This window comes from Sander vitreus, chromosome 14 (assembly GCF_031162955.1).
Source record: "Sander vitreus isolate 19-12246 chromosome 14, sanVit1, whole genome shotgun sequence".
NCBI lineage: Eukaryota > Metazoa > Chordata > Actinopteri > Perciformes > Percidae > Sander > Sander vitreus.
Genome location: NC_135868.1, coordinates 25,547,350 through 25,561,800, shown reverse-complemented (window position 1 = coordinate 25,561,800; position 14,451 = coordinate 25,547,350). Strand labels below are relative to the sequence as shown.

The following is a 14,451-nucleotide window of genomic DNA, read 5'->3' as shown; positions in this document are numbered from 1 at the left end:
GAGAGACGAAGGATAAAAGCCAGACTTTTTTTTTTTTTTATATTTAAACCGGGCGCACATTGCCTGTGACAGACTACATCTCTTTACATGTATTATGACACTGACATGCACGCTTACATAAGATTACACACAAGTTAGATTAACAAACCAGGGGAAACAAAAAAATGCAAACACTATGGCTGAGAATTGAGCAATAAAGTTTCTTTGTTCTTTTTTTCCAGCTATAATGTACCAGGATTACAATTCAATTGCCCACACTACAATTTAATACATCTGTTATGTTATCTATTCAATCCAAAGGCCTACAGTAACCAACACCAAAGGCCTATTAATTAAATAAAAGGAGTTCCCTTCATGAGTAACATTAACATTAGTCATTCTCATCTTGCTTCTTTTTTACTAACATTATCTCAAATGATGTTCTAATTAAGTAGAGATGGTGCAACTGAACTAATTGGTTAGTTGAGCGTGAAACTAGCCAGTTACAATGTAGCATTTAGTTACTTACACTCAAATGTAAGGTCAAACTGCTGCAGGTGAAATACAGCAGTGCATTTATGACCTCACTTGTGATTAGGGAAGTCTTTATTTCAGTCTGAAAATATTGTTGTATTTTTGGTCATCCAAACAAAAGAGTCGCGAGGTGTCATTCATGGTTGGGATTTACATGGTATGTTGGTTGTGCAAGGTTTGTGCCCACACTTTGTGGTGTGGCTGTTGTGAGTTGTGATGGACTTAATCATCTGTTGTTTTTGTGTGAATTAATGAAGGCGTGAGAAGACATTGTTGGTGGCAGAGCAAGATATTCTTTGAAAGCATAGTATTTAAAAAAAATAAAAATGTGCCTCACTCTACTCTAACCGTTTCAGTTAGTTCAATAGCCAAAATGGTGACACTGCTCATTTTCTAGAGTACTAAAAGTTGTGAATATGCTGCTGTTAAAATCCGAGTACATTTTCAAGGCTCTTTAAGTATTGACCGTTATTACCGCAAATCTTTTTCCAAATCTTACTTAAGCAGAGTCACACAGTGAGGCTGTGGCTCTTTGCTGCGTAGGCATTTTCCTCAATGTGTTACTATAGTGTGCAGTTTCTGTGTGTACAGCCAGCAGTCTCTGAAGAGAGGACACGCACAGGCTTGTCTTTGCGCCATTTATGCATTGCCAGCACTTCCCTGGAGGTTAGATAGAACCTGATTTGGCTTTTAGCGTCCTTTATGCTTAGCCCCAGCATGCCACAGCTGCTCTTGTTTACAGCCCATCCCAGTACTGTCTCTTTGGAAGCGTGTCTATGGCAGTGGCACATTCCACTACCATTTGTTAGGCGAGGTTTCTAATACATGTGCTACATTTCAATTCACACTCTTCCAGTCACAGTCTGTACAGAGTAGCTTGCTTTCTGAGATTACATTGGCAATGGACTTTGTCATCGTTTGTGTTTTTAGTGTATTGGACTGTTTAACTTTATGCATCCGCGCACACACACACACCTCATGCAGGCAATCCCTGTAGAATACATTTTTATTTATGCATTACCTTTCTTTGTATACCAAGTTTATTTAACCTTTTTTCACAAAATAGGATTTTATGTTGAATACATCATAGGGACTACAGCCTGACCGATGCTTAATTTCTGAAGGCCGATATAGATATTTGTGAGTTTGAGAACTCGAATAATAACAGCCAATAGAAACAGTCTTGGTATGGATCCCTTATATTTGTAACTGACATACTGAGCAGCAGGACATATTTCTTGTCAGTGCTCTCTGGTGGAGAAACTCTGTAACTGACACTGTTTAAATGTCTTCAAACCCAGTTTGGTATTTCTGTGCAAGGCAATTTTCAGTTACTTTTCGACTGACCTATACAAAATATCTGCAATAAACTGATATCGGCTGATTTATCGGTCTAGCTCTAATGGGGATGAACAAGCCGAAAAAAGGGAAACTGGGGTTTCCCTGTGATTCATTCCCTGAAAGAGAACTGTTTTACCATAATGAGCATGAATGTCAGAAAACTGTTAAAACAAAACTATTCTTCAATGGGAAATATCACACTGTAGTGGTACTTTACATAAACAAGATAATCAATGGAAGTATTTCTTATCTTATGTTCAGAAACTGAGTTATTTCTCCACTGAGGTTGTTTGACAGTTAGGGATGGATGTATACTCTGCTTCTGGACAGTGTCAAACCAAGGCAAACATGATCCCAAACCACCCCCTTGTATTTCTCTCCCAGCTTGGAATGTAAACTCAGCCCTATCCCTGATATCTCCACTCATGTTTGCCAGCTTCCTCATTGAACAGGGGCTCTAAGGTCAGGCAGCCCTGTTACTGGACCAGCTGGAGACGCCAGAGTGAGCTCGGCCTGTACCTTTCTCTACCTGTATACCTGCGGCACAGAGCGGTCCAGACCTGCTCAGGTATCCAGCGGGACACCACATCTCAATCCATCTTAACAGAGCCTGCAGATTGGTCGCATCAACTCACCCCCTCAGATCACATAGGATACCTCACCTCAGTGTTAACACCAATACTGCATTGCATGTGATTTGCAGCCACTGGAGCTGTTTTCAGCTCAACTAACTGAACTCTAAACGCTGCAAGAAAACATTGCATGGAGATTTGTCATTTGTCAATTGACATGTAGTGTGCTGGAGTGCATTGAATGCGTTTGTTATTCCCAATGAATGTTCATTACAGTCTGTTGATACAGTTGTGTGTTCATGTGTGTGTCATCCTCCACTGACTCAGCAAGCAGCTTGGCAGGAACATGACCATCTTTTCTCCCAAACTAAAGCTGTTATTGACAAATTGCTTGTTTTGCTTTCCGATTGTCGATAAAACTAATGTCACCCTGCTCCAGACTGAATGTGCATCTTCGTGTTCTGACTGCAGGTTATGTTTGTGAGCATCATTTTATATGACATGCATTGATTTCTGCTTCTTTTTTTAAAACAGCTGAGCTTTCACAGCCTGTCAGCGGTGTCGTCATAGTGCCACCACCCGCTAAGCCCTCGCCACCGCCACCGCCAAAGAGGATGACCCCTGTCACCAAGCGCCATTCTGTGGACCCCTCTCCTCCCAGTCAGGACACAGAGTCTCCCGCCACTGTCCCGGCTTCTGCCCCTGTACCGATGCCCCCTGCTGTCCTTAAAGGAGATAACATTGAGGACAAGACCAATGCAGCAGCTCCTCAGACCTCCGCTGAGTCTCTGCCTTCACCACCGTCCCACATACCTCCGTCTCCTCCAAGGGTCCAGTCACTCCAGCCAATCAGCACCACCTCCTCCGCCCCTGCGCCCACTGTGCAGACAGATCCCCCCAGCCCGACCACCGAGCCTCCCAGCCAGCATCCAGCCATCCCGTTGCACATCCTCATCCAGAGAGCCTTGGCCAGCCCCGGCCCAGCTCAGCCCAACCCCGACGGCTCCCAGAGGGCCCACTCACTCCTGTTTGAGTCTCCTCCAGAATTCCTCACTGAGCTGGGGGGTAACTCACGGCACTCTCTCCCTATCTCCATCGAACCTCTCAGGCTGTAAGTGTCACAAATACGGTACATGACATGTATGACAAAATATCATTGATTTGAAAGCGGAGGAGGAGCCTTCTTTAGTTTAACCCATTGTTAAGAAGTTCACTTTGTGGAATTTTTGTATGTGATTTGGTTAAATTCATATAGCCTTACTGAGAGTGAACACATGGCTTGCCACTTGTAGTCCATGGAATCTCAAGGTAGGGAGGTTAAATGTGAAAATTGTCTTTTCCTTCTATAATGGTAAACTAAACGGTTTTGCACTGGTGATTTGACAAAAGATGTGACGACCTCCCTTTGCCAAGCACTTCCATCGAAGTTATCTAATGTGGCTCATATTTGTACTATTATAATTTTTTCATGATTTCTTAGTTGCACTACATTCTCACACCTAATGAACTATATCGAGTTCACTTGAAAGTATACTAAGACCTGGATTTCATGCAAAGAGCATCGTTCTCCACAGTCCACGCAAACAAGTTTATTTATATAGCCAAAGTGCTTAGATTCATTATTCAATAATTAGTCACAGGACAAAACAAAGAGCAATTATTATAACAAATAACAGCGAAACATGTTTAATAGCATAACAAGCCTGCGTTAATCTGCCCATGTGGCACCATCATCATTGTAGAAGACGAGCAATACCAAACAAAGAGAGAATAAAAGCAAACAAATGGAAGAAACATTGGGTGGGCCAGGTCAAAGAGGGATTCCCCCTCCTGTGTGCTGTAGGAGCTGGACCAAACGAAAACAAAGATTTACACTTCCAGATAGCTAATAGGCTGCTACGGACATGGTGTTTGAGCAAATCTGTCATGCAAAGATTCCACTCCTTAAATCAACTCTGGCAGCGGTTACTTTATGGAAATAAACTGGCCCGAGTGTCAGCTGCATTTGGATTGCTCTCTTTAATTCATTTATTAGATGTTCATGAAATAATTTGCAAGACAAAGCAGGAAACTCAAAGCTATCATTCGACATTGGATGTTGTTTTGGGATTTGTTATTATCTATACTCTCAGATTTGCTCGGCCCAGGTGAATATTCCTAATTAAAAAGGAAAAAAGGACGTCGTTTTTTTGGGCTGTTGACCCGAAGGCAATCTGTTGCTCCAAGGCTACCAGCAGTCAGCCAAAGAAGAATCATGTAGAACTGTGCCTTGTTAATCTCTTTGGAAAACAATTGAGATTTATTCCCTCCCCTGGCAAAAGGATTGCAAATTGCGTGCGGCAACTCAGCTTGCTGCGTACTAGATTAACATCAGAACACTGTGGTTACAAGAAGCCTAAAAGTATTACATGACAGAAAGGTGACTGCATCTTGTTCAGCCCTCTCACAGCTGCCCTTGTTTTCCAGGCCAGAAGACGACGACTTTGACATGGAGGAGGAGATGCGGAAGCTTCATCCTCAGAGGCCTCCTCGCCAGCCGGAGCTGGAGCCCCGCAGCAGGAGGGGTTTGGTTGGGGACCTCAGGGTGAGTGTCATCCCTGAGGTTGGAGGTCCCGGGGACAGCGAGGAGGAGTCCGACTCTGACGGCCCCATTCTGTACAGAGACGACGACGACGACGATGAGGAAGGGCCGCCAAGTAAGTTTTGTCTTTCTTATACTGCTGCATAAAGGTCACGTAGGAGAGACAGTAGATAAGTGTCCTGGTTAAAAAATACCACTTACAGGTCCCATTTTGTAAAAAGTGAGATTTCCATGTCAGTTTTGATTATAAAGCTGGTCCAGGTGCTGTATAAATACTGTGAAAGTATCAAAATGCTCAATCTACAGAAATGCACACAGCCAGTATTCAGAAACTGTGCCTTTAAACGAGCCGTCAGGACTTCAGTCCAGTTGTGATGTCACAACTGTACTATATATATATATATATATATATATATATATGTATGTATGTATGTATGTATGTATGTATGTATGTATGTATGTATGTATGTATGTATGTATGTATATAGTATATATATATATATATATATATATATATATATATATATATATATATATATATATGTATGCATGAAGTGCTGCTACAGCGCCGTTAGTCATTCCTCGGCTGCAATGGTGGTGCAGAGACTCGGAAAAACTAACCTATCGGAGCAGACTGGACTTTTTCGGGAGGGGAGCTTAAAGAGACAGAAGCTAAAACAAAGAGTTTCAGACAGACAGCATGAGGAAAAGAATGTGTTTTTTGAACATCAAAGCATGTAAACATGTTCTAGTAGAAACTCCAAAATACAAGTATGGACCTGAAAATGAGCCTACTATAGGACCTTTAACTTTGTTTTCAGTGTGAAAGGTCTTTTCAAGTAGTACTTTTGAAAGTAGTTAGTCTTTAAATATACTGTATCTCTTGTTGTACTTGAGTGTCTGAAGACCTTTTCTGTTCTCAAAATGCATGTTATGTAAGAAAATAAGTTATCAGTCTGTGCAGAGCTTAAAGTGTAAAAGTTTAAATGCATCTATTTTTATTTTATCATTGTACACTGGAAATATGAACATCTTCACTGCTTTACTTCATAATTTTGTCAGCAAACGAAGTATCTTCTGGTTTTGGACAGCTGGTCAGACAAAACAGGCTGTTTTGAGGATTAGACTCTAATTTTATTGTTCATTTTTAAGCCTATGCTTTTATTATGAACGCTGACGTTCTTTGTTATGTGATGTTTGAACATTATAACAACTAATATATCTATATCTGCAACATTACAGGTGGGCTGGCGAGTCGTGTGAAGAGGAAGGACACGTTGGCCCTGAAGCTGGAGAGACAGGAGAGAGAGGAAAGGGAGAACCGGGAGAACCAGGAGAACCAGGACAACATGAGTTGGCAAAACAGAGAGCAGTGGATGGCAGTGAAGAACAAGATCAGCACCGCACTGACACGGTAAAGAGCTTGCATCATATCTAAGTGATGCACACTAGGATGATGTACATCCTTATCGTTAAATTGGATGTGGCATGTCAGTGTCATCCATTTCTGATATAATGGCTGATGCAGTTTGACAGATTTATAGTGTAATTAATAAGGTTTAAGGCTCTCCACACTTGTAATGTTAGTTTGTCATGGAACCATGTTTGGTCATGTTTTGTGTCTTCAGGCGGCTGAGTCAGAGACCATCAGCAGAGGAGTTGGCGCAGAGAAACATCCTTCAAGGTAAGACTCTCCCTCCATCCCTCACTTCTTCATTCAGGTGTGTTCATTTGCATTCAATCCCTTCGCCCCGTCAAAAAGCACACACTTCATTTTTCTCATCTTTGCTGAAAAAAAAAAAATAGTCTGCATTAGTCATTCGCCCTTCAATCTCTAATTCTGCTGGTTGTTCTGATTTCTTCTCTCCTCTGTGACCGTAAACTGAATATCTTTGAGTTGTGGACAAGACATTTGAGGACGTCATCTTGGGCTTTAGAAAACACTGACATTTTTACCCAATTTTCTCACATTTTATAGACCAAACATCTAATAGATTAACAGAGGAATTAATTAACAGATTATTGGACAATTAAAATAATTGTTAGTTGCAGCCCTAATATGTACACAACGCTAGTGATCCTACAGTGAAACTGTGTGTTACCTGTACACACATGCAGGTTGAGTCAGGCTTTAAAAATGGAGTACACACACTTAACAGAAATATGCATATGGCCTCTTTGGAGTTTGAGTCTGAATCCGGATAATGTTTTAAGCATCTGGCTCCATGTTTTCAAATGAATATACCCGTCTGATGTACTGTTAAAACAACGTAAACACGTGAACATTAAGAGCAGAGTGCACCAGCAGACTGAGTACAGTGAGAAATCAGCCGACTTTGGTGAAACATCAGTGCAGCATCACTGTGATGCCAAGTTGGATCCCAGAAACCAAGTATTAACCTAATACTTCTCAGAATCTGTCAACACGTTCTGATCCAGGGCTCATACCACCACGCTGTGTCTTGCCTGTCCTCAAATGACTCGGCCAAGACGACGCTTCGCGCTAGAAACAATGCCGCGCCTTGTGCAGATTGTGCCGGTGATTAAAAGATTCCCGTTACACGCAGCGTGCCGGCGGCAGCTCGGGTGAAATCTACCTGACTGGCTGCAGTGTTTCCCCTCTCTCTCATGGAATGTCTCTTCTTCCTGCAGCCAAGAATGAAGATGATCGGCGTTTAGAGAGAAGCGAGATCAAACGGAGGCTCACGAGAAAGGTTAGGATGCACCAAAGCAACTGTATCATACACTTGCCAGTTATTATTATTATGAACTACAAACATAAAACCTATGACACCTAAAACAGATGTCACTTAACCTGTTCCCTCTGCCTTCAGCTGTCCCAGAGACCCACAGTAGCTGAACTCCAGGCCAGGAAGATCCTGCGTTTCCACGAGTACGTCGAGAGCACCCACGCCCACGACTACGACCGGCGAGCAGATAAACCGTGGACTAAGCTCACTCCTGCCGACAAGGTGAGACTCGACACATCCTCACCTTCACACAATCGCATACTCGACGCCTCTCTTTATACCGGCCGGGCTCTTGCGGCTTAGAGCGTCTTAGCAAGAGAGAGCCTGAGCCCTGTGCATTTTATAACGGCATCGTATTTTACTTTGGTCACCTCTGAGAGGATTTGGTATCCCAGGATGCAATACAGATGCTGCTTCATGGCGTAACCTAATGAAGTAGCATCATTTTAGTAGAGTGAATTTTAATTTGTACTAATTAATTAACTAACACAAATCTGGAACATTAACAGTCAGAAATACTCTGAATAGAAGTCGCTTTGATCACACACTTCCTTTCTTCTTTTGTGCCTCGCTGTAAGTGGATAAAAGCGTTCGTGCTGAACTGCTGTTTCTTTCACGTCTCCTCTCAGGCTGCCATCCGCAAGGAGCTCAATGAATTCAAGAGCTCGGAGATGGAGGTTCACGAAGAAAGCAGGATCTATACCCGGTCAGGCTCGTATACAGCGTCCATTCATGATTCACCTCAATTGTTTTCTGTATTAGTTTGGTTTTCTCTTTAAGATTTTCTGAATACGCTTGCAGCTATAAAGGGTTCAGAATAACCTCTTGACCCCCCCCCCCCTCTCTTTCTACCAGGTTCCATCGGCCTTAGCTGTCCATGCTGACCAGTACAGCACTTAGACTGGGGCAAGAGAGGAGTTACGAGTCCCTCTCCTCACTTCGAGCCTAACATGTGGTCCATTTGTTCCATTTTTACTGACTGCCTGCTTCAGCTGATAACTGGAACCAAAGCAAAAGAAGCCACAAATCAGTTCAACCCACGGGTGGTTCACAGACATACTCCAGGTCTTCGACTGTGCAATTCAGGACAGGAGGAGTCTGTCAGTGCGTCCGTGATGGAGGTACCTGGTGCCAACACTGATCCCCCTCCTCTCTGCTGGGGGCTCAGACAGTTACATTGCACAGAAAGGATAACTGTTGGAGGGTTATAACACTGTGGGGGAAACCACTCTCGCCATGCCTTTACCTGCCTTCATATTCCATTTTCTCCCTTCCTTGCAGAACAGGAAGACTATGCACATAAAGCGATCATTGTAGTTCCTATAAACACCGTTGATGGTACCCCCAAACTGATTACTACTCTGTTTAAACTCTTATATACAGTATGCACATGTTAGGTACTGCGCATGTCTACCCAGAGGTGCCCCGCAGCACCAGCCTTACTCCTCACATGGTCTCACACGTTCAAGTCATTTAAGGTACAGACAAAATGTGAAAGACTTGGGACAGCAGTGTGTTTCCTGTGTAAATCTCAGTTTGTGCTCTATTTGAATCAACAGTTTGAGCTTTATGTGTAGACCCTCAGAGTGCTGATTCCAACCTAATATTCTGGAAGTGTGCATTTTACTGTATTTCTTTGATCATTTAAATGATTCTCATGGAGCACATGTCACTAGATTATTTTCTAATAAGGCACTTTATGTTCCTTTAATTGGATGTGTAGAACATTTAAACGTTTGGAGCCTATAATTTTGTTTATAATTGAATTATTCCAGCTGGAAAATGTACATATTTTTATTTTCCTGGCTGTTTTATGGTACTTAATATATGCAAGTCCATAGTTGGCTGCAATTGTATAGATCAATTATATAGAAGTGATTGACTTTATAATGTACATCCACCGTAATGCTGACATGTTTTAATTGTAAAGTATTTCTCAAATGTTATTTTCAAGTAGGAATGGTACTTTTTTTTTTTTGATACAGAGATCTTTAAAATGTTTTTTTTCTGCAAAGCACACTGTATAAATGAACAATCCACTGAGAAATTAAAATAACCTGTGATTTTCATTTCAATATGGTTTGATTGTTCCTTCGTCAGTTCAATCCTTCTGTCTGCCGGGGAAAGGAATATTCTGAAGAATGATACGTGTATGGCCTCTTACAATGACCAGATGAGGGCAGTGTTATATAAAATGTGCAGATTGATTCACAGACCAGTCTCCACCGTCTCAGTGCCAAAATCCAATAATGTGCTCTGAGACAAAGAACCTCCTTCATTAGATTCTTTTCTCCCCTCACAGAACTGTGGAGCTGTGTGACTGACATACAGTAGTGTTTGACCCTTTAGCTCCCCCCCAGTGATGTTAATAGGCAGTTAATAAACATGGGCAGTCAACAGCTCTCCTCCACTAAGTGTTCAGACACTAACTGAATGTCAAATGATTAGAGGGATACACCTTTAATCTAATACATCCTTTTAGGTCCTCAGATTTAAAACAAGACTAGTAAATCTTACTGAACAATGGCACATTTTCAGGCAAGAAAAGTGCATTATTAATAATGACCAATAGGCAATAAATATGATTTCACCACCTAAAAAAAAAAAAAAAAATCTTTTGGTTTTAAGTGTACCCTATATTTAAAATATTTTCACCACTTTACCTTGCCGTCAGACAGCCCTTTTACATCGGGTAACTGAAGCCGTTAATGTTATATCAATGTATGCTCTCTTCAATGCCACCAGACTCCTTTGCCAAGAACACGGGAGCTGCCTCCATTGGTTAGTTTGTTTGTTAATGTGCGACGGTCATTCATTTACCTCCATTTGTTTCGGGAAACGACAACAAACTTCGAGCTAGCAAGCTACACGCTAAAAATGGCAAGTTTTGAGGGAAATTTGAATCAAGTTTGGTGCAGTAAGGCAGGCCTGCTTGGTTCTTTCGGGGAATGATTGTAAAGATTTACAAAGAATATGTTTACAGCATTTCCTCTCTAACTGGGACAGTTTGGGACCGATTGTGGCAGGATTGCTGTGGACGAGGCACACGCGGCGATACGCTGGTAAGAGCAAATACGTTTTGTATCCAGCTAATTTAAATAGCTCACGTTACTGTAATGTGTGAACTTGATTTAATTTTCTTTTGCAGGGTGTAAATGTTCCACCAAAGTTCCACCAAGTTCCTTGCCGAGACCATTTTGCAGAGCCGTCGTCGCTTCGTCCAGAGCTTAGCGTCGCCCGAGACAATTGGTAAAGAGATGCAAACAACCCAGAGCATTTTATTCTCCTATACGTGTGTGTGTGTGTGTGTGTGTGTGTGTGTGTGTGTGTGTGTGTGTGTGTGTGTGTGTGTGGAGGAGCCAGACTGTGGAGATAGGTCTGGCAGTGTGAGACGAAGTCTATAGAGACCCATAGCCCAGACTTTGCTACAAATAAAAACATAATTTCTTGTCAGTTTTACAGGACATGGTATTAAGAATCCATTCAGTTCTGGAGCTTTTGATCATATCAAGTGATCTTCATCAGCAGTGTTGGTTATGTCTAGAATGAACTTTGATGCTCTTGATGTAATAACTTAGCTATAATGACTTTCACTTTGATCTCTAATGCCATATGTAAGAGCAGGTGTGTTTTAATGTAGGATTATACGACTCAAAAAAGGGAATACTTCAGTGACTGAATGAGCAGTGCCGGATTAATAAATCATGTCATCCTGGAGCACATATTGAATCTCACAGTGAGTCGTCATTAGTAATAATGTCAAACCAGCAGTGATGATAGAATGCAAATCCATGAGGCCCTATTTAATATATTCCCCTGTCTGCTGCTGCCATTTCCGTTCATGACAGATCCTCCTCTTGTCACATTCTGCTTCAGTTTGAAGGCTGCTGCTCGAATGGTGCACATAATCTCAGAGATGGAGTCAGCAGGGCTTTACCATTAGTGGTGTCTCTGTGTGTGTGTGTGTGTGTGTGTGTGTGTGTGTGTCTGACTCAAACTCTACCATACCAGGTCATCCTGTGGGTCTGATAAGGTGGCTCTCGTCCATCACAGCCTGGCTAAAATGAGTCCTATAATTACATTAACTGAGCGTTGTCAGAAGATTTCTTCTTTAAACTGGTTGGTCTGTTATCACACTGTCAAACCGTTTGCATAGTGGAACATTTGTCAGACTAATTGGAGCGGCTGAAATCTAGCTTAATGCAGCGAGCAGAGAAGAACAGTTGTGTGCTTCTTTTTTATGTTTTTAGCCACACTAGCGGCATGGCATTAGTTGGTCATTCAGATGTTCATGGTCCCCAGAGGATGTGTAATGACTTTAGTGATCCCCTGACTCTTTGTTTCAGCAGGTCGAACATTGTTGCATTTTGAATGGATGGAAGTATAGATTTTAGTGCAGATGTTCATGGTGCTGAGATGACTTTAATGAATTTGATGATTCCCCTGACTTTTCTCCCTCAATGAACTGTTCAATGAACGGTGTTTGACTCTCCTCCGTGACGCCAGAGCATGGTGGAGTGGAGCAGCGGAGTTCTGTCGAGATCCGCCTGATAACGCGAAACCTCTGTGGCGCTTTGCGCGTCATCCGGTGGATCTTGGCAGACCTGCTCTGCTCCGCAGGGACCTCTGTTCATCCAAGCAAACTGCCCACACTGCCATGACACAGAGCTGGATATACAGTTGTGTTCAAAATAATAGCAGTCCAACATCACTAACCTCATAAATCAAATTTTTTGGTAGAAGTGATATTTCTACATAGCAAATAATTAACTAGTAAGTGTTGTAGAGTCATAGAAAACCAACAGACCCAACAGTCATGACATGCATGCTGCTCATTCTGTGTAATTGAAAGGGGCATGTTCAAAATAATAGCAGTGTTGTGTTCAATTAGTGAGGTGATTGATTCGAAAATAAACAGGTATCAATTATGGCCCATATTGAAGGAAGGAAGCAAATGTTGTGCATGCTGGTTATAGTGCATTTCACACTGAAATACTCAGCAAAATGGGTCGTTCCAGACATTGCTCTGAGGAACCGCGGACTTTGATTAAAAAGTTGATTGGAGAGGGGAAAACATATAAAGAAGTGCAGAAAATTATAGGCTGCTCAGCCAAAATGATTTCAAATGCCTTGAAATGGCATCCAGAGCCTGAACGATGTGGGGAAAAACAGTGAACTACCATTCGAATGGATCGAAGAATAGTCAAAATGGCAAAGACTCAACCAATGATCAGCTCCAGGAAAATCAAAGAAGACTTAAAGTTACCTGTGAGTACTGTTACGATCAGAAGAAGGCTATGTGAAGCTAAGCTATCAGCTAGAAGCCCCCGCAAAGTCCCACTGCTGGAAAAAAGACATGTACTGAATAGGTTGAAATTTGCCAAAGGACACATTGACTGGCCAAAGGAGAAATTGTGCAACATTCTGTGGACTGATGAGAGCAAAATTGTTCTTTTTGGGTTTAGGGGCCGCAGACAGTTTGTCCGACGACCCCCATGCGCTGAATTCAAGCCACAGTACACTGTGAAGACAGTAAAGCATGGTGGTGCAAACATCATGTTATGGGGATGTTTCTCATACTGTGGTGTTGGGCCTATTTATCGCATACCAGGGCTCATGGATCAGTTTCAATACATCAAAATACTTGAAGAGGTCATGTTGCCTTATGCTGAAGAGGAAATGCCTTTGAAATGGGCTTTCAACGAGACAAAACACACCAGTAAGCGAGCAAAGTCTTGGTTCCAGATGAACAAGATGGATGTTATGGAGTGGCCAGCCCAATCCCCAGACCTCAATCCTATAGAAAACTTGTGGGGTGACATCAACAATGCTGTTTCTGAGGCAAAACCCAGTAACACAGAGGAATTGTGGAATGTAGTTCAATGGTCCTGGGCTGGAATACCTGTTCACAGGTGCCAGAAGTTGGTCGACTCCATGCAACACAGATGTGACGCAGTTCTCAGAAATAATGGTTATGCAACTAAAATATTAGTGCAGTGATTCAAAGTAAAGCAAACCATTGAGACATTTTTCAGTTTATACAGTAAATGTTTGAGTTTGTTGATACAGTTGTATTTTTTTGAACAGCCTAATATTCCTTTTTCTTCACTTTCTGTAAAGGTAGAACACAAACATGATCAATGTTGGTCATGTTTTGATTTGGAATTGAATGTGCAGTGTTCCCAATGCATTGATATTATGGAATTAAAAGCTATTCTAAGGATGTTGAGCATTATTCACTTTAAACACACTATTCTGAACACAACTGTATATCAGCAAAACATCTCTTTAATCTTGTAAAATACACAGACATTCCTATGAAGTTTTATGAATTATAAATCATAAGGGTGCTCCGATCAGGATTTTTGGGGCCGATCACCGGTTCCTGGAAGCCATATCGGTCGATACGATCACCGATTACTGGGACCACATCACTATCAAAAAGCCATGATGCAATGCAAGATTTTTTTTTTTGTTATCATTGAAGAGATCAGTAAGCTTTCCTGTGATAGTCACGTCCCAGTTTAAAGGTTATAATAATTGAATCCCAGGTTATTGCAGCATTACCAAACACTTCCCCCTGACCACCATCAGCTGCTCCTGACAAAACACAAATTAAGACATTGCTGTATGAGCATGAAGTGGATGGTAAAAGAGGCTCACCCAGTAAGAGCGTTCACCCCATGTAGGCTGA

At 41.9% G+C, this 14,451-nt stretch overlaps 1 protein-coding gene across 6 annotated transcripts in view; it reads left to right on the top strand.

Moving 5' to 3' along the window:
- The window catches only part of phactr4a (phosphatase and actin regulator 4a), a 37,371-nt gene extending 27,539 nt beyond the window's left edge, over positions 1-9,832 (top strand). For all 6 annotated transcript variants that reach the window (XM_078268599.1, XM_078268598.1, XM_078268597.1 and 3 more), the window contains 8 exons: positions 2,961-3,537; positions 4,893-5,122; positions 6,250-6,421; positions 6,636-6,691; positions 7,660-7,721; positions 7,842-7,979; positions 8,387-8,463; positions 8,613-9,832. In XM_078268599.1, coding sequence (XP_078124725.1) covers positions 2,961-3,537; positions 4,893-5,122; positions 6,250-6,421; positions 6,636-6,691; positions 7,660-7,721; positions 7,842-7,979; positions 8,387-8,463; positions 8,613-8,628 — 1,328 coding nt within the window. In that variant the 3' untranslated portion in view covers positions 8,629-9,832. The remainder of the gene's footprint in view (positions 1-2,960; positions 3,538-4,892; positions 5,123-6,249; positions 6,422-6,635; positions 6,692-7,659; positions 7,722-7,841; positions 7,980-8,386; positions 8,464-8,612) is intronic.
- Positions 9,833-14,451: the final 4,619 nt, after the last annotated feature.